Source organism: Watersipora subatra, chromosome 6 (assembly GCF_963576615.1).
Source record: "Watersipora subatra chromosome 6, tzWatSuba1.1, whole genome shotgun sequence".
NCBI lineage: Eukaryota > Metazoa > Bryozoa > Gymnolaemata > Cheilostomatida > Watersiporidae > Watersipora > Watersipora subatra.
In genome coordinates this window covers 33,776,632-33,798,758 of record NC_088713.1, presented here as the reverse complement: position 1 = coordinate 33,798,758, position 22,127 = coordinate 33,776,632, and the positions used below count along the sequence as shown (strand labels likewise).

At 38.1% G+C, this 22,127-nt stretch overlaps 1 protein-coding gene across 1 annotated transcript in view; it reads left to right on the top strand.

Annotated features, from left to right (window-relative positions):
* The first annotated feature begins 15,020 nt into the window (after positions 1-15,020).
* LOC137398669 (vitamin D3 receptor B-like) overlaps positions 15,021-22,127 on the top strand; it is a 39,698-nt gene continuing 32,591 nt past the window's right edge. Inside the window, exons 1-2 of the mRNA XM_068084852.1 lie at positions 15,021-15,150; positions 21,589-21,774. Coding sequence (XP_067940953.1) covers positions 21,711-21,774 — 64 coding nt within the window. The 5' untranslated portion in view covers positions 15,021-15,150; positions 21,589-21,710. The remainder of the gene's footprint in view (positions 15,151-21,588; positions 21,775-22,127) is intronic.

Sequence of the window (22,127 nt, the reverse complement as noted above, 5' to 3'; positions counted from 1 at the left end):
CGTTTTACTTGAAACTTTATTAACTCTATGAAACGCGATACTTTTTCGCGTTTTCGTAAACTTCTATTTCCGGTTTTTTGCAAAGTTCATTTGCTAAATCGCAGTGAAGGTCAATACTTTTCATGCGGACATATGTATAAACTCGAGTAGGAATGAGCACTACATTCTCTCACTGTTCGGTCAGACAAAGGCAGTCTGATATTCCATTTTTATTATATCATTGACATTAATATCCCAGAGTCGAGAGGTACCAGTATCGTCGTATTCAAAGCTTTGATGGACTAGCTTATGCTGGAACAGTAACCTTTTTTATACACACACTTCTATGCATGAATTGTTATTATTAATTCAACATATTCAGAATTTTTATTTTGTTTTCTCAGTTAGTATTAATTGTATCATTACCAAATCAGCTTTTATTGTAATCGTAGTAAAACTGACTTAATTTAGCTATTATTTCCTAATTATTTCTTGCTAATTATTTCACATTTACATTTAAACATTTTTATAGTTGTTTTATTTTTTTAGATTTATTTGACTTGCACAAAACATTTTCCTTGTGAAATGAAGTTTGAAAGTTACAAAGCCACACGGCGTTGCTCGTGTAATAGAAGAGTATTTGGACAGAAAATTGATTTGTATTTAACATAATTATAAAAACATTTGCCATTCTAACTTTCAAACTAGATGTCATGAGAAAAGTTTTTTGTCTTATAAACAATGAAAAGTAGTGAGAGCTTTGCTATTAGCCAGTTTAATAATGTGAGCGAACGGCTTCTCGTGACGTTATGCTATGACCCGCATCATAATGTATGTAAAGCAGTTAGGTATTGCTCTAATATAATGAATAGCAGGCTATGATATTGGCAGGCTAGCAATTCGACTTCCGTAGTCTAGTGGGCTAGGCATAAGACTGGTAAACAACCAAGTCCGAGATCGAATCCTATTCGGTACGGAATATTTATTCCAAGATTTTAAGATCTATAGCCAGATTTCCGACGGAGTTTGAGAAATATATATATAGACTACCTGTACCACCTGGTGTTGTTCAGGTAATAAGGAAGTCTTTGGACAGAAATTTGATTTGTATTTAACATATAACAATGTTTCCCATTCTCACTTTCAAACTACATATCATGAGAAAAGTGTTTTGTGTAGTTGAAATAAAGTAAGAGAAAAATAGAAAACAAATGTAAAGGTTTTAAAAATTTGTCAAACAACTGTACATTTTAAGCTAGTAGCCTGGCATATTGCCAATGGAAAATTCCACTAAGCTAGTTAATAAGGCTAGGCTTCCAATGATGGTACTCCATGGCTTTGCGTCTGTATTGTTGTCCAGCTCCGCTGTTCTAATAATAGCTATAGCCGGAAAACCAACAGACATACTTTGAGAAATATATATATAGATTGATAATAGTGATGATAGATAATAATTTTAGTGATTTAGTCTAGATATAGTCTCGTTTCATTTTGTTTTTAACTAATTCTTAAATGCATTTTACAATTCTAAACAGTTCTAAATGATACGATGCTAAGATTTTTTGTTTTATTATTATAATTATTCTATTGCTTTTCCTCTATTTTAGAAAATAATTTATGAAAAATTATAGTTGCTGGATATTCCGATTGTTAGATTGATGAAAAGTGTTATTTTTCATGCATTAAATAGTATTTCTCTCAAATAATTCGCAGACTTTAAGAATTAACTCTCTGTAACAGTATCAGTCAGTGACTCATAGAATAAAGTATAATATTGCTGCAATCATTTAAACGTTGCTTCATATTTCATAGATGTATTTTCATGAAAGGTAGTAAAACTAGGTGGAGGTGAGACATATGCTTGGCTAACGGGGTGCTATTGTTGCCACAAGATTTTTCGTCTACTTTTCAGTTTGTTGTTAGAATATGAACGTTTTGCTATATATACATAGTAGCTGCATCACCCATTCACGGGAACAGATTCATGTACAGCCAGAGGTTTATTGAGAGTTGTCTTTCATACTGTAAAACGACTCCAAATATGCAGTCTACTGAAATTGTTGTGCTGATCAGACTACGTATACACATATGCTGTCTGATATATGTCTGATACATGTCAATAATGTTGGGGAGAACAATGGAAATCTGCAATGTGTTTACAGCTAGTCTATAATGCATCAATCTTAAACCACTCAAATTGGAGTTGTCCTGTTTTTGTACAGAGAACTGATAATAAAAATGACATTGCTAGGCAAACTGAAGTTCTTCAAACTGGCAATATTGAAAAATTTTGCATCTTCTAGGAAATTCTACAAGATATTTTGCTATTGCACTGCTGAGCTATCATCAGCATTTATTGAATGGAGACTTTTACATGCTTAAAACCCTACTCATGGCTTATCAGTTCTTCGTCTATAGTCTGTGTTTTGACATGGTATATACAAACAGGGCAACAGTAATGTGGTTGTGTTGATAAAATTTTTATTATCACTAAAATTTACATGTATAACAGCACAGACAGTATGATGTTGTAGCAGATACAGCATTAGCACCTTACATTAATATAACATAATGCCAACATGATAGCCTTTTTATGAGATACAATAAGGAAACCGAATGCATGAAAATGTATATATACTGAATAGTATGTTAAAAAATGCTGCATGTGGATAATATGTAAGTTTAGAAGAACATAACATAATGTTAATTCAATGCAAGCATGACATAACAATAACACAATGTTAGTTCAAAGCAACACTGGCGGATAGACAACATTTTTTGTTTTTCTGTCGAGTGTATGAACAAACAGTTTTCGGCTTGTGCCTACTTTTGAGCAGGCAGCATACAGCTGGCCACGGTTAAAGCAGGGTGACAGTAAGTCGATACTAGCTGCTTTAAGGGACTGACCTTGCGACTTGTTGATGGTCATAGCGAAGCAGACTCTGATGGGGAACTGAATCCTTTTAATATCAAATGGTAGGTTCGTTGGAATAATCGCGATCCTTGGAATGAAAATAGATTCTCCTCTACCAGATGCTGAAATTATTTTGCCCTGGATTACGTGCGAAAACATTTGCGTAACAATTAACCGAGTGCCATTACACAACTTTGGAGGATTGAGGTAGCAAAGAAGCATGATTGGTGTTCCTATCTTTAGCCGCAAGTTATGAGCAGGCAGTTCCGGGCAAGTCCAGTGAGTTTAAGAATTCCAGAGGGTATTCTACAGCAGCGTCATCAATCAACGCCGCATAAACAGAAGTGAAGGTTTTTCAATAGCCAGGTATTTGAGCTAAAAGCTGTGAGTTCATGGCAGCTGCGTCATTCTGAAGGCAAAGAATAGCTCGCTCAGATAACCAATCAACATCTTGGAACTTCTGTCGCAGATTAGGGTAAACTTTCTCCTGAAGTTGCTCAGTTGAATCCACACAAGTGCCGTAGCCTTCAAGTGACACCAAATCATCCTCAGCACTGACTGGCAAATGCCCTTAACCAATACGCAGCAGTCTAACAGTGAAATGTGCGCTTGTTTCATCGCCAAAAATAGCGGCAAGCTTGTTTCTTGTCAAATGCAGCTGCACAACGCACAAGCATGATGATTTGATGCATATGTTTATCTCATCAAATTTCCAGAAAGTAAAAGAGTTACCTCACCCAGAAGTCTATTATTTTCACGTAAGTCCTTTAGTGTAAGGTTTAGAGCTTCAAATGTGAGCTTGTGCGACATTGTGCACTCAATCTACACTATAAGAACACATTGTTGCAGAAGTTGGGCAATTTCGCTGTTCTTTTTGATACTGCACAGAGGAGTCTCAGTTCTGGCCAAATTAAGAGACAGTTTCAGTGCTGAATGCGCAGTGCAGCCACCGGGGAGTAAGGTAGCGGCAATGCCAGATGAAGCTTGCATCAAGGCAATTTTTCCAGACTCTCGGACTTTCGCCAATATAAGATTAGTGACGAAGGTTTTGCCGGTCCCACCTGGTGCGCGAAGAAACACCATACCGCCACTACTTTAATCAATTTTCTCCAAAACTGTGTGATATGCAGCTCTTTGCTCTTCCAGAAGCAGTGGTTCATTGGTTTCAACATGGCAACATAACTCTCCACAGTCGTATGCTGTTTCACGCAATATTTCCCTGCACATGACAGGTTGCTCCACTCCAGCAGACCTGGGAAGTCCATAAACTGAGAGGTTGTTGTTTGTGACCTCAAGCACTTGGTCCTCGATAAATATAAGAGCAATATTGAACATTCTATATGTGAAATGCAGTCGTTGATCCCGAAGCATTTGTCGCTCATGAAACAGGATGTCTTCAGCCAAATGTTCTTTAAACTCTTGCCACAGCTGAAGAGGGTCAGAAAGCTGGCAGGTGCTCAACATCATAGCAAACAACTTGAGCAGTTGGGCAGGTGACCGTACAGTTGCAGCTTCTTCCAGTGCCTCCCTTCACTGTGTATCATCTACAAATAGCCTCAAACGCTGGCATGCTTCATGGAAAGTGGCACAAACATGACCTTCATGTGATGCTGGGCCAACCATGTGATGCAGCAAGATTTGAAGAAAGAAACATTCACGATTGTTGAGGTGAACAGTGTGAACCCGTGCTAGGGTAACAGTTCGATATATGCCAAGATGATCAGGCACTGCAGCTCCTTGACCTCATCTCTTCCAGCATTTTGTGGATGCATCAAAGGTGTAAAAGACTTGCAATTGACAGTAGAGAAGCCTTCTGGCAAAATCATCAAGTGTACAAAGCTTGAGAAAGACTAAGGGTAGTGTCACATGGTTCTTGAAGTTGTTGCTGAAGATTTGCTTCAGTGAAATGCACTCTCTGGCCATTCTTGAGATGGACCTTCAGAGCTGGACAGTCGGGTGTCGTGCATGAATGGGGAGACTGAAGATGCGCGACATTGCTTCATTTGCACTGATGTACCTTCTACTCTCATAGCGAGATACTTCATCAACCTGCGCTCCATCTCTTTCCAAACCGAACACTGCTTGATCACTACCCTTGTTGACATATTTGCTTACATTGCTTATTTGCTTAAATATGTCTTACTCTGTTGTGTTGTAGCTGCCAAATATGTGGAAATGTGATTACAAGCTCTTAAAAGCTCTAAAACGAAAAGCCGCCGTAGATTGGAATCTGTTTATTTTTCTGACGTGGTCATTACATTTGGTTATTGTCTTGTCACATGATGTTTTCACAGAAATTGAAAGGCCAATAAAAAGCTCAATATAAAACTAATGGTAGCACTAGTTTATGACAAACACTTCAGGTTTTACTGAAGACCCCGTATCAAATATAGATGCTCGCTACTTGACAGTTTTGTTTCGGCTTGGTCTAATCGGCAAGTCGTAATCTGATCATGTGACCCAATACTTCGCAAATGATTTCTGCAGCACCTTTCGATTATCACAAGTTACCAACAGGCTCGTCATGATTATCAGACAACTATATGTACTCTTTCGAGCTAAGGCTAAAAAATTAAATGAATTTTTACAGTGAGTTATAAGATATCAGTGCTAAAAGTGACAGCATTACAATGACGATAAAACAGACGTGTAAGAACAATAGACATTGTTTTATTGAATGCGTGAAGTATATTTGTGAAAATATTTCGATGAATGAGGTTGCGTGAAAGTGTAAACAAAAACCATCGCGTACAGCTATGTCCTATTTGAGCAGTTTTGGAAAGAGAATCTAAACTACGGCAGTCTCGTGTGGCTGCGATTAACTGATCATTTTTTAGCTTTTAAGAGCTTGTAATCACTTTCCCACATATTTTGCACCTACAACACAACAGAGTAAGACATGGTGAATCTTTTGATACCAAATAACTGTAATGTGAATTTTGTTGCAAGTCAAGCAAAGGGCAGTAAGGCACTATCTATCTATTGTCCAAAGTGATTTCATAGGCCTCCCAGCAGCTCGCAATGTTTGTTGTTTGGTAAAACCTCCATCACCAGCAGAATGACAACGATATAATGGATACCCATCTATGCCAGTAGCTGTATCTTTTATGAGAGCCTTAGGGTACTTCTTGGTACACGTGCAGTCTTTCATGCAGGGTGACAATGTTGAATAGCTCATGGTCTTCTACTCGATTTGGTATTTCCGCAGAAATGACACAATCAACCTGTTTTGGCCTGATGCGATCGCATAACCAAATTAGAATGTGTGCATGGAGGGAGTCCATGCTTCTGCCATTCAATTGCTTACATATGGCATCGCACAGCACCAAATATTGCACCTGTGGTGATGTAATCCATTGGTTGTTTTAGTTTTAGGTGAAGCACTCTTGCAACCACATCGTGTCTGTCATAGCTTTACTGACCAGGCAGCAATTCATTGGGAATCTCATCCCACTTGCTGCTGAGGTAAATGTGATGATGAGGTCTAGTCTGCCGTAATGTCACCCATATGTCATGGCATCCTGTGTACGCTTGTGCATGTAGCGTGAGCCACCAGTAAAAGACGAAAATAAAATCACCATCTGACCTAGTTGGTTTGCTTGTGATCATCAGCCGCTGCATCACGAAGGTGGATGTAGTCATCAGCTCTTAGCTGTGTCTGATTGTGGCGGATAAAGCTAAATTTTTCAGTTATAACTTTAGCGTACCTGTCGACTACAAACTGCAAAAACGGCTGTCGGCACCTGTGAATGTAGTTGAAACTACTATTACGAACCATCAGTCTGCTAGCATGAAAATCCATAGCAGAAACCTTTCGTAGACCTAACTGTTCTGTGCGAATGTCAGTCTGTTGCAGCTGAAAGTTGTAACCGTCGTCACCTCGCCAGAAAATGAGTGGATATTGTAGTTATAGTACTGTATATAGTACTGTACATATGATATTGGCGTGATACTATGATACGTATAGATACTGGCGTCATATGCTCTGTGTGTCTCAGACATCCTCTGCAGTTCATTGCTACGTAACTGCAGAACAATATCCCGCCTTTCATACAGCTGTCCAACTATTTGAATGGCAACATCATCAATGACAGGCGCATTGAATCTTCTTTCATGCTTTCCAACAGGGTGTTTGTCGGCATAAATGACAATTCGCAAGTCATTCGTGTATCCAGGCAGCCTTTCGCGAGCCATTTTGAAATCACGCATATATTTATTTTGCTCGTGTAGAACATCCTGCAGCTCTTGGATTATTTTTAATCGCACTCCTTCAACAATACCACCCCGACATTCTGCCTCCCTGCTGGTCACCCATGAAATAGATTTGAAGGAACTGTGGTTGCTTACCCGGTATCGGAAGCAAGGATTCAATCAGATGGTAGACTTGACCTTAAAACTTGCGTTAAATCCAGGCTCATCAATTGTTTTAGCTCCAAATGATGTCAATTGAAAACAGCTATTATACTTTCGTATTTTCCCTCAAAAATGTTCAGAATGAGGATTTTCGTCTTGGAATAGGTGAGTCAATACAGGTGGAATATCCTCAGAGAGTGGTTGTAGGCGAACTTTCCCATCGTTGCAACAAATGCCTGGCTTCCCATTTTTCCAACGTAAGGCAGTACATCTGGAGCATTTTTTAGTCATTCGTCCCATAACAAATTTTTGATGGGCCCTATACTGTGTTGCAGGATTGTAGTCAAGTGCGAAGTTTTCTGCCCATGCGCGGCGCCTGGTAGGTTGTGGCAGCAGAGCAGCTACTGTAGTTAGTGCATCTTGCTGTTTGTTGCCACTGAGTTTGCTCTGGAAATTCAGCTCACCAAGCAGCTGCTGTAGCTAGTGCATCGTGTTCTTGTCGCCGCTGCATCTGCTCAGTGCTTTCTGCACGTCTGGCAGCTGTAGCAGCTGCTCTAAGCCGTTTGAGCTGCTGCTGGGTCGGCTCAACAGTCTCTGCACTTCTAGCAGCTGCAGCATCTATTCTGGCCTGCTCTCGTCGTAGCTGTATTTGAGATATATTTTCAATTGGCAGCGTTTCTAAAAGTGAAGGAGATGATGTGCTTTTTTGTAATATACCCTGCTCTCTTTCTTCTCACCGTCGCCTATTGCAATGCTTGGAGTACCCGTGCAAGTTCTGTAGTAGTAAGTTACAGTACGCGTAGCTGGAAAAAAATTAGTAACTCAGCTGCGGAAGGAAATGAACATGTTTACTATCACGAACAGTGGCAAATTTAACCTTTTTTTATAAATAGTGAAGGTGTGGCAATTCATAGACAGTACAACATTGAATGAGTACTTGCCTTTTTGAAGTAAAAATTTATTAGGTAATTTTCGACACGAAAATAATTGTCTAGGTAGCCGGAAGAAACAAATGTTCACGTGGCCCATGCATCAATTCTTGCGCACATTGGCAGTAAATATTAATTACATGTAATGTACTGTTCATCAATTTATTTAATGAGTAGTAAACTTTATTTAATTTTATTAATTTATTTACTATTCATATTAATTCAGTTCGCTTTGTACTACCGAATCAACAAAAGGAAAGACTGCTCTATAGGGTGGATGACCACACCCGCACGCACACAAATATACAGACAGATTTTTTGCCGTGTATATAGTAGATTATATAAATATATCAATCCAACAACTAGTATGAGCAGCAGCAGCTACAAATATTCAAGTATACACAGTTAAATTTCAGTTAGATTTAGTGCGAGAACTCTGGAAAATTCCTCCCTTTTCTCTGTATGTTGTTCATTGAACGCACTTGTTTAGTTTGCAGCGTATGACTTTTTGGCTATGACTTTTAGTTTTAGTGTTTTTAAAGATGTGATTGCATCGAGTTTCAGTAGATTTTATCGCATGGTATCAAAATTTTTCTATCATTTGAGATTTCGTTACTTGTTGTTGGTGATCCGACTTAACAGGTTGTTTTCAGACTAAAATTAAACAAACTTCTCTTTCATCTAGCTTGCGCTCATCTTTCGCTTAAAGATATATTGATAGCCTGGATATATTGATAGCCTGGATATATTGATAGCCTGGATATATTGATAGCCTGGATATATTGATAGCCAGGATATATTGATAGCCTGGATATATTGATAGCCTGGATATATTGATAGCTTGGATATATTGATAGCCTGAATATATTGATAGCCTGGATATATTGATAGCCTGGATATATTGATAGCCTGGATATATTGATAGCCTGGATATATTGATAGCCTGGATATATTGATAGCCTGGATATATTGATAGCCTGGATATATTGATAGCCTGGATATATTGATAGCCTGGATATATTGATAGCCTGGATATATTGATAACCTGGATATATTGATAGACTGGATATATTGATAGCCTGAATATATTGATAGCCTGGATATATTGATAGCCTGGATATATTGATAGCCTGGATATATTGATAGCCTGGATATATTGATAGCCTGGATATATTGATAGCCTGGATATATTGATAGCCTGGATATATTGATAGACTGGATATATTGATAGCTTGGATATATTTATAGCCTGGATATATTGATAGAATTCTGCCTCAACTTCTGCAACCTGCATTCGTGTTTTAGCAATTTGGACAGAACTTTACATTTACCGTAAACTTTTAATTCAATGCCATGGTGCTCTATTTTTCAATCCTTTTCTAGTGGCGTTCAAATGGAGGCTGGCGTTGTATTTTTCAAATGGCTCGTCAGGATTTTGCAAAGATAAATTTACTCCTTTTTTAGGCAAAGCAAATGTTGCCTATATTTTGCCTTTTTTCGGTGGAGCAATGTTAAACCTTTTGGATGCGATAAATCTGCTAACTTACCTCTAACTTAACTTGTCAACGATCTCTAAATAAAATTTGTGTTGGGAAGCTGAGAGATATCTCTACTAGTTGCTATCTATTGCTTGCAATTAATCTGTGATGATATTATAACTTGTGCCTTGCTTTACCATTTGTTAGAGCTTTCAACTTTTTATTTTGTTCTAAATTTGAAGGAATATTGTTATCTTATATTTAACAATGTTGAATAAAAGCTCATTGCACTTGTTAATGTCTGCTAAAGTTGGCAGCCAAAACTAGCATTTTATGTACAATAGAGGAGGAGTTATGAGCATCGATCCATTGTAAGCCGTGTTAAGATAATCGCAAGGATGCTATTAAATAATATGCTATAACTTCGCTAATTTATAAGTTATATAATGATTATCGATCAAATGCTACAAATGTATATACTCATGAACAAGTGACATAAATAAACCATACTTATATTACATGCAGAAACACAAGTTAACGTTTTTAAAACAAAAATATTTCCATCATTGGCTAGGATAGCTGCGTTCTGATTGTTGCTTTCGATGGAACGAGCTTCTTCTGGTTGTCCAATCCCTTCCACAATGTTTTCTCACTTCAACTCTTATTCTGCACTGCTGAAATAGTGCAGAGCAATACTTACTCGCGTTGCATTTAGTACAAATGGGACTTATAACTCACCACTAGCAGACTTATAACTCACCACTAGCAGACTTATAACTCACCACTAGCAGACTTATAACTCACCACTAGCAGACTTATAACTCACCACTAGCCACCGACAGGTATTTCTACAAATAGACTCACTGAAAGGATTAATAGAAGGTATTGAATGGTCTGTCTCTAAATAGACTTGCTGGCAATACTATAACATTTAACATATACCATCTTCAGTTAATTTAAAGGCTTAGCATAAATAATAGACACATTGCATTTACCTTCTGCTAAATGTAAATATCATTGTGCGGCTGCAATGTTGACTAAACAGGCTAGTTGAGTATAATTTACTTGCCCACCAAACGTTTGAAAAGCGCTTTTGATAATAACTGAGGAAGATACCACCATCGTATCTTCGACTTTTATCTGTGACCTTTGGAGTTGTTAGCTCATTTTTTGTAAAGAATAGACAACTCTTTGTATAGCAGCGACAGTTTGTCAGGTTTTTTCAAAACATTTCCTTAACTCATTGCGTTGAAACATTTGGTGGTTATTAGCTTTCTGATAATCTGGTGCGGTTGCTAATATCAATAAATACTCTGACAGTCTGGTGAAAAAATGTCAGGTGTGTCTAAAACACAGAGAATAAGTGTATATACAATAATTCTAAAACATTTGAGGGCGAATGCTTAATGCAGGTGGTAGTGCGCTAGTTGCTATGATGAAAGTTGCGAGTTCTGATCTTGCATGATGTGGTCTTTTTTCCAACCTCTTCTCAAGGCTTATTTTAGTAGATTAGCACCCTGACAGTCCGTTGTGGTAATAAGAATAAGTACATGTGTACAGCAATAATTCACAAATTGTGGAGGATGAATGATTGACACAGGTGATATTGTGGAGGGTGAATGATTGACACAGGTGATATTGTAGAGGGTGAATGATTGACGCAGGTGATATTTTGGAGGATGAATGATTGTCACAGGTGATATTGTGGAGGATGAATGATTGACACAGGTGGTATTGTGGAGGATGAATGATTCACACAGGTGATATTGTTGAGTATGAATGATTGACACAAGTGGTTTTGTGGAGGATGAATGATTGACACAGGTGATATTGTGGAGGATGAATGATTGGCACAGGTGATATTGAGGAGGATGAATGGTTGACACAGGTGGTATTGTAGAGGATGAATGATTGACACAGGTGGTATTGTGGAGGATGAATGATTGACACAGGTGGTATTGTGGAGGATGAATTATTGACACAGGTGGTATTGTGGAGGATGAATGATTGGCGCAGGTGATATTGTGGAGGATGAATGATTGACACAAGTGGTATTGTGGAGGATGACTGATTGACACAGGTGATATTGTTGAGGATGAATGATTGACACAGGTGATATTGTGGAGGATGAATGATTGACACAGGTGGTATTGTAGAGGATGAATGATTGACACAGGTGGTATCGTGGAGGATGAATGATTGACACAGGTGATATTGTGGAGGATGAATGATTGTCACAGGTGGTATTGTGGAGGATGAATGATTGGCGCAGGTGATATTGTGGAGGATGAATGATTGACACAGGTGGTATTGTGGAGGATGAATGATTGACACAGGTGATATTGTGGAGGATGAATGATTGACACAGGTGATATTATGGAGGATGAATGATTGACACAGGTGGTATCGTGGAGGATGAATGATTGACACAGGTGATATTGTGGAGGATGACTGATTGACACAGGTGATATTGTGGAGGATGAATGATTGACACAGGTGGTATTGTAGAGGATGAATGATTGACACAGGTGATATTGTGGAGGATGAATGATTGTCACAGGTGGTATTGTGGAGGATGAATGATTGGCGCAGGTGGTATTGTGGAGGATGAATGATTCACACAGGTGATATTGTTGAGTATGAATGATTGACACAAGTGGTTTTGTGGAGGATGAATGATTGACACAGGTGATATTGTGGAGGATGAATGATTGGCGCAGGTGATATTGAGGAGGATGAATGGTTGACACAGGTGGTATTGTAGAGGATGAATGATTGACACAGGTGGTATTGTGGAGGATGAATGATTGACACAGGTGGTATTGTGGAGGATGAATTATTGACACAGGTGGTATTGTGGAGGATGAATGATTGGCGCAGGTGATATTGTGGAGGATGAATGATTGACACAAGTGGTATTGTGGAGGATGACTGATTGACACAGGTGATATTGTTGAGGATGAATGATTGACACAGGTGATATTGTGGAGGATGAATGATTGACACAGGTGGTATTGTAGAGGATGAATGATTGACACAGGTGGTATCGTGGAGGATGAATGATTGACACAGGTGATATTGTGGAGGATGAATGATTGTCACAGGTGGTATTGTGGAGGATGAATGATTGGCGCAGGTGATATTGTGGAGGATGAATGATTGACACAGGTGGTATTGTGGAGGATGAATGATTGACACAGGTGATATTGTGGAGGATGAATGATTGACACAGGTGATATTATGGAGGATGAATGATTGACACAGGTGGTATCGTGGAGGATGAATGATTGGCGCAGGTGATATTGTGGAGGATGAATGATTGACACAAGTGGTATTGTGGAGGATGACTGATTGACACAGGTGATATTGTTGAGGATGAATGATTGACACAGGTGATATTGTGGAGGATGAATGATTGACACAGGTGGTATTGTAGAGGATGAATGATTGACACAGGTGGTATCGTGGAGGATGAATGATTGACACAGGTGATATTGTGGAGGATGAATGATTGTCACAGGTGGTATTGTGGAGGATGAATGATTGGCGCAGGTGATATTGTGGAGGATGAATGATTGACACAGGTGGTATTGTGGAGGATGAATGATTGACACAGGTGATATTGTGGAGGATGAATGATTGACACAGGTGATATTATGGAGGATGAATGATTGACACAGGTGATATTGTGGAGGATGACTGATTGACACAGGTGGTATTGTAGAGGATGAATGATTGACACAGGTGGTATTGTGGAGGATGAATGATTGACACAGGTGGTATTGTGGAGGAAGAATTATTGACACAGGTGGTATTGTTGAGGATGAATGATTGGCGCAGGTGATATTGTGGAGGATGAATGATTGACACAAGTGGTATTGTGGAGGATGACCGATTGACACAGGTGATATTGTTGAGGATGAATGATTGACACAGGTGATATTGTGGAGGATGAATGATTGACACAGGTGGTATTGTAGAGGATGAATGATTGACACAGGTGGTATCGTGGAGGATGAATGATTCACACAGGTGATATTGTGGAGGATGAATGATTGTCACAGGTGGTATTGTGGAGGATGAATGATTGGCGCAGGTGATATTGTGGAGGATGAATGATTGACACAGGTGGTATTGTGGAGGATGAATGATTGACACAGGTGATATTGTGGAGGATGAATGATTGACACAGGTGATATTGTGGAGGATGAATGATTGACACAGGTGGTATTGTAGAGGATGAATGATTGACACAGGTGATATTGTTGAGGATGAATGATTGACACAGGTGATATTGTGGAGGATGAATGATTGACACAGGTGGTATCGTGGAGGATGAATGATTGACACAGGTGATATTGTGGAGGATGACTGATTGACACAGGTGATATTGTGGAGGATGAATGATTGACATAGGTGATATTGTGGAGGATGAATGATTGACACAGGTGGTATTGTAGAGGATGAATGATTGACACAGGTGATATTGTTGAGGATGAATGATTGACACAGGTGATATTGTGGAGGATGAATGATTGACACAGGTGATATTGTGGAGGATGAATGATTGACACAGGTGATATTATAGAGGATGAATGATTGACACAGGTGGTATCGTGGAGGATGAATGATTGACACAGGTGATATTGTGGAGGATGACTGATTGACACAGGTGATATTGTGGAGGATGAATGATTGACACAGGTGGTATTATGGAGGATGAATGATTGACACAGGTGGTATTGTGGGTGGCAAGAAAACTGAATGTTGTGGTTCAAATTTCATACAGCGCAATCTTTTTTCGCAACCTCCAACTATGGCTCTGAACAGATGAGGGAACTGACACGGCTCTTATTATAGTAAATATTATGTTTCTATCTAAACAACGCCGGCCTCAATTAAGTGGCTAAATGTGGCTAAAAGCAGCTTGTATTATAATTGATTACACCTGTTATAAGTATTATAACAGGTTGCTTGGCTTTATGACACTATTTGATGGTCTCCATTCTTGAAATGCAAACATTTTACATTTTTCTACAAGCTCTCTTTACTTCAACCTAATGAAATAATTAGGTGTGTGCGGGCCAAATTTGATTGACGACTTAGAAACAGATTTATACATCTCCGAGTTCCATAAAATTACCTCATGATAGCGGCTTCCCTAGTCAATATTTTTATTGTTTCAACTGATCACCATTATTGATCGGTGAGAGAATCTCTTTTATATCACAAATTCAAGAGCAGTACCCATATATTGACACAGTCGCTAACTCTATTGTTTATAGTAGCTCCCCTGATTGCCATGTCAGGTGATGGCAGGCGATGGGACGGTATCGCCTCTACTAATAACTTTGCGTCACTAGTGAAGTCACTCTGGTGATAAGGTGAAGTGCTGCTGATAACTCTACTCTAGGGCTGCTTGTCACACATCAGCGGCTACTCCTAGCTAGTCTGTAACACTCGACTCGGCGCTGACTGAAAGGATACTTTTGTTTTGGTGAGTCAGCAATTCCTGCCACTACTGGCTGTAGAAAATATTTCATAGCTATTTTATGCTAGCTTCCTGTGTTTCAGCTGGTACAATCTCATTACTAAAGTTAGGCAATACCATTAGCAGCTTGAACAAAAGCAGATGTTTTTATCTGTCTTCTGACCAGGAGACAAGGAGTCTTATTCATTCAAATTATGAAGTTTCCGCACGGTAAATAACAAACATAAAGGAAACTCATCAATTCATTAATTCATATAATGATCCAATGAGTGCATAGGATCACTTGATCCTGTTTTCATATTGATCAGAGTTTTGTCTCTGCTAGTTTATCAGATGCAATCTGATTTTGTTCCCAGAAATCCTGTAGCTTCAGAGTTTATAGTGTGAGTTTCGGAGACAAACCTTTTTGTCATTCAAAAACCTAAAGCACATTTTTAATTGGAATAAAAAGACGATAAAGGCCTAAACAAATCGAGTCTGTCAGACACTGTCTTCAGAGTTTTGGTCTGCCAGACACTATGTCTTCAGAGTTTTGGTCTGCCAGACACTATGTCTTCAGAGTTTTGGTCTGCCAGACACTATGTTTTCAAAGTTTTGGTCTGCCAGACACTATGTCTTCAGAGTTTTGGTCTGCCAGACACTATGTCTTCAGAGTTTTAGTCTGCCAGACACTATGTTTTCAGAGTTTTGGTCTGCCAGACACTATGTCTTCAGAGTTTTGGTCTGCAAAGTTTTGGTCGAGCATATTTTCAATAGAGGACTTGTAATTTGTAAACAAATATTGTTTGAGATGATTTTGTGAGACATTCACTGTGGAAGATGTCCACTGTTGAATATGTCATGTCCACTGTTGAAGATGTTCACTGTTGAATATGTCCACTGTTGAATATGTCCACTGTTGAATATGTCCACTGTTGAATATGTCCACTGTTGAAGATGTCCAATGTTGAATATATGTCCAGTGTTGCAGTTGTCCACTGTTGAATATATCCACTGTTGAATATGTTCACTGTTGAATATATCCACTGTTGAAGATGTTCACTGTTGAATATGTCCACTGTTGAAGATGTCCAATGTTGAATATGTCCAGTGTTGAAGTTGTCCACTGTTGAATATATCCATTGTTGAAGATGTCCACTGTTAAATATGTACACTGTTGAATATGTACACTGTTGAATATGTCCGCCCTTGAATATGTCCACTGTTGAATATGTCAACTGTTGATGATGTCCACTGTTGAAGATGACCACTGTTGAAGATGTCCACTGTTGAAGATGTTCATTGTTGAAGATGTTCACTGTTGAATATGTCCACTGTTGAAGATGTCCACTGTTGAAGATGTCCACTGTTGAATATGTCCAGTGTTGAAGTTGTCCACTGTTGAATATGTACACTGTTGAATATGTACACTGTTGAATATGTCCACTGTTGAATATGTCCACTGTTGAATATGTCCACTGTTGAAGATGTCCACTGTTGAAGATGTCCACTGTTGAATATGTCCACTGTTGAATATGTGCACTGTTGAAGATGACCACTGTTGAAGATGACCACTGTTGAAGATGTCCACTGTTGAAGATGTTCACTGTTGAAGATGTTCACTGTTGAATATGTCCACTGTTGAAGATGTCCACTGTTGAAGATGTCCACTGTTGAATATGTCCAGTGTTGAAGTTGTCCACTGTTGAATATGTACACTGTTGAATATGTCCACTGTTGAAAATCTATTTAATCTCTGATTAATCTATTAATTAAACTGTTCAAGCAAAGCACTTTCTGTTGATTCCCTTTGTATGAGTCCCTGTAGGTCATCTATTGCGCATCGACACCCCTTCCTCTCTCCTCCACATTCAACCTGGCTACGTCTTCACATCTCTACATAGCAATCTGACATCTGACAGATGTTTATGACATCACTAGCTCGTGATAATACTGCCGCGCCAGCTATATTTCGGACAAACAGGAATGAGCTGAGATGATGCTTTTTTTATTTTAGAGCTAATATGATTAAGATTTTTTATTATGAGACATTCGCATGATAAGGAATTTTTGAAAAATGTTCTCAAATTTTAGTGTCATAATATAGCATCTTAGCTATCGAAAACTGCACAAAAGTGTTTTAAAATCAGCTTATCGGTCCGTGATATATGGCCGATTTTGTGACGCTTCGTTGGGTTGGAAATGCATGTAAGAAAAGGACAACATGATAGTCATGAGACACTGATCAACTACTGAGGAACTTGATAGCACACATCCTATGTGACGTAACAGCCTACGTTTACCTTAGTGCACTGTGCTGGTGTTTTGTCTATTTCATTCTTCATCTCTTTTACTTTGGTCTCTTCTCCTCAGTTATATTGCGGATATAATGCATATAACGGACATATTGTATAATGCATCATTCACTAACATGCTATACACGAGTTAGTGTGACGTTCACCTTACAAACATTACTAAAGCGCTGTGATTAATCTATTTAGTGATTCTAGCAGGTCCGACATTTTACAGCATATAGTAGCTAAATCTGTCAAAAACAAAACAGTTATAGACCGACTTCGATTAAACTTGTGCGCCCATAATTAGAAACCTTTTGGAAGATATGTGACACTATTAAATTTTAAATGAGTTACACATATGTGGAATATAGAAAACTATTTTAGTTGTAAAAATTTGACATATTGAATTGATATCTTATCTTGTTTTCTAATGCAATAAATAATAGTTTTGTTATTTATACAGATACTAGTTGAAGGCCCGGCGTTGCCCAGGTAGTAAAGAAGTCTGCGCAGAATCTTGTTTTTATTTAACAACATTTACCAATCCAACTCTTAAACTTCACACCATGAAAAAAGTGTTTCTGTGCAGTTCAAATAAATTAGGTGAAAAAATAAACATTGAGTACATGGAAGTGTGAGTATACAAAAGTTTACTGTTGCAGCAGAAGCTTGTGTATTGTATTGTTGTATTCAAAGTTTGGATAGATGAGACTGGCACCTGTCAATACTGGTACAAATATTAAAATGAGGTATCGGGTTGTCTTTGTCTAATACTTTGTCTGACTGAATGGAGAGAGAACGTAGAGGCAATTCCTACTCCAAGTAATACATTTGTCTGACTGAATGGAGAGAGAATGTAGAGGCAATTCCTACTTCAAGTAATACATTTGTTCACGAGAATATTATTTAGCTTTAATAGATTTACCAAAACAGAAAATAGGATCAAGCAAATTTATAAAAGATAATATTAAAGGTAATATAAAAGGTAATATTAATTATTAATGATAAGTGCATATTTAGCGTGTGCAATTGTAATAAAGATATACCTAGAGTGCTAGTAATGATAAGAAGGGCATACGGTTATACTTAGCGTACTGGTTGTGCGCTTGAATTTGCGATTTGAATGTCGCGAGTTTAAATCCAAATTGCAAAACGGATTTTTAATTGCTAAACTCCAATCGTTATAACTGAACACATGATGAAAACAAAAAGACAAACAAAAGCTCAGAATTATATAGATATTCATAAGATTTCTGGGAAATATGTATTATGTAATGCATGTTCTAGCAGTTCAAGTGTGCTGCTGAAGTATATTTTACCCAATCGCCATAAAAGATTGGCAGATGTAATATGTATGTAGGCCCTACACAGTTATTCTATAGTATGGCAAGTTTGCCGTATCTACTTGGTAGTAGCATGCAAAGATCAACAAAAAGACCAACAAACAAGAACTGAGATTTATATATATATATATATATATATAAATATATATATATATATATATATATATAGATGATCAAACCACATACATTTTTATTGCCTTATTTTATGTTATAAACATGTATTTGACAAGAAATAAGTGGAATTAATCAATAAAATAGACAACGAGGAACATTGTGTGATGTAAAAAGTTGAGCCAATACTGAGGACAGCCAGCCACAAAGAACTTGCTCCCGAGTGCACCATAGGCCAGATGTCATCTAACTAAGCAAAAAAGGGGGAGGAGCCTAAGATTCTTAATTAAAGGTTGACTTGCAACAAAATTCACATTACAGTTATTTGGTATCAAAAGATTCACCATGTCTTACTCTGTTGTGTTGTAGGTACCAAATGTGTGGAAATGTGATTACAAGCTCTTAAAAGCTCAAAAACGAAAAGCCGCCGTAGATTGGAATCTCTTTATTTCTCTGACGTAGTCATTACAGTTTGGTTAGTGCCTTGTCGCGTGATGTTCTCACAGTAATTGAAAGGCCAAGAAAAAGCTCAATATAAAACTTATCATAGCACTAGTTTATGACAAACACTTGGGGTTTTACCAAAGACCCAGTACCAAATATAGATGCTCGCTACTTGACAGTTTTGTTTCGGCTTGGTCTAATCGGCAAGTGGTAATCTGATCATGTGACCCAATACTTCGCAAATGATTTCTGCACCACTTTTCGATTATCACAAGTGACCAATAGGCTCGTCATGATTATCAGACAATGATATGTACTCCTTCGAGCTAAGGTTAAAACATTAAACGAGTTTTTACAGTAAGTTATAAGATATCAGTGCTAAAAGTGACAGCATTACAATGACGATAAAACAGACGCGTAACAACAATAGACATGGTTTTATTAAATGCGTGAAGTATAATTGTGAAAATATTTCGACGAATAAGGTCGCATGAAAGTGTAAACAGAAACCATCTCTCACAGCTACGTCACATTTGAGCCGTTTTGGAAAGAGAATCCAAACTACGGTGGTCTCGTGTGGCTGCAATTAACTGTTCGTTTTTTAGCTTTTAAGAGCTTGTAATCACATTTCCACATATTTTGCACCTTCAACACAACAGAGTAAGACATGGTGAATCCTTTGATATCAAATAACTGTAATGTGAATTTTGTTGCAAGTCAACCTATGGCATCCGCTCATCTATGGACAGGCAGAGTAGCTGCGCTCATGTTTTACACCAGTCAGTACCCTAATTACTAAATAGAAGATTCATAAATCTTAACAAAAGTGAAAATCTGTGTGGAAACTAATGAACTACTATTTGATAAAATCTCTTTTTCCTCAAGCATAGGCATTTTTCTCTGACCCTTAAATTCAATAGATGGTTTTGAGGGTCAAGGCCATTTAAGAGGCATGATGAAGGGTGGCACAAGCACTTTGTTATTTTACATTTTGCAAAGTGTAACAGGAAAGCAATAAACCGCCTTGACTGCTATAACAGTTTTACTTGTGAAGGTACTTGACTGCTATAACAGTTTTACTTGTGAAGGTACTTGACTGCTATAACAGTGGTACTTGTGAAAGTACTTAACTGCTATAACAGTGATACTTGTGAAGGTACTTGACTGCTATAACAGTGATACTTGTGAAGGTACTTAACTGCTATAACAGTGGTACTTGTGAAGGTACTTAACTGCTATAACAGTGGTACTTGTGAAGGTACTTGACTGCTATAACAGTGGTACTTGTGAAGGTACTTGACTGCTATAACAGTGGTACTTGTGAAGGTACTTGACTGCTATAACAGTGGTACTTGTGAAGGTACTTAACTGCTATAACAGTGGTACTTGTGAAGGTACTTGACTGCTATAACAGTGGTACTTGTGAAGGTACTTGACTGCTATAACAGTGGTACTTGTGAAGGTACTTGACTGCTATAACAGTGGTACTTGTGAAGGTACTTGACTGCTATAACAGTGGTACTTGTGAAGGTACTTGACTGCTATAACAGTGGTATTTGTGAAGGTACTTGACTGCTCTAACAGTAACAGTGGTACTTGTGAAGGTACTTGACTGCTATAACAGTGGTACTTGTGAAGGGGTCTCATTGCGCCTGAGAATGAGAAAAATTTATGTATTCTAGTTTTTTTCATTTACTGATGAAGTTCTAGTTTTTACTCATTTACTGTTAGATTTTTTATTTTGAAGTAATATTTTTACCCCACAAAATGCTAAAGCCACGATAGGCGCACCCTGAAATAGAGAGAGATTGTTGTATTCATTGTTTGCGTTAGTAATTGTCTAATTCACTCAATAATTCCTGATTTTTCTGTTTTTTCCCTTTTTCCTTTCTTTTGGCATGTGACGGCATGTGGCGGCATGTGATGGCATGTGACGGCATGTGAAGGCATGTGACGGCATGTGAAGGCATGTGACGGCACGTGACGGCACGTGGCGGCATGTGACGAAAAACATCATTTTGTTGAAGATTACTGATTACTGAAGATTTGCAATAAAAACCCATACATATAACATGATAGACCCATACATATGACATGATAGACCCATACATATAACATGATAGACCCATACATATAACATGATAGACCCATACATATAACATGATAGATCCATACATATAACATGATAGACCCATACATATAACATGATAGAAGTATTATTATTATGATTATTGCATATACTTATCTTGGATCTTATCTTGAACTTTTAGGCTTACAAGTTCAAAGTCATTGACACAGTCCAGTTACTAAACAAGGTTTGTTACTCAGAGCAGGCCCTCACAGAATAAGGAACGCAATATTAGCTTCTGTTCCTTAAAATACTTCAGATATTATGTCAGTTAGAGAGAATTCACCATCAGAGTGTCTCGTGTCATCATCATCATTGTCACCCACAGGTAACCGCCTTCAGTCATCGTTGTTTCTTGTGATTCTACGTGAACTTTCTATGACAAAACATTATTTGATGGCTATGTGTAAAGTTTATTACCCAGATCTCATCTATAGTTCACGTTGTGTGATGTCACTGAGTAGGTAATTGGGAGGTTTGATGATGCTCTAAAAGGTTGCTATCATGCCAGCAATGCCTACTAAAGGACCTTGACCTTGAGCTGTTCAGGAGCTGTTAATATAAGTAATATAAGTTTGCACAAAGGAAGAGTTCACACTCCATGTACACCAGGCAATAATCAGACAGGTTTTACTAAATGCTTGATTATCGAACAATCAAAAACTCTCTAAGCAATTGATC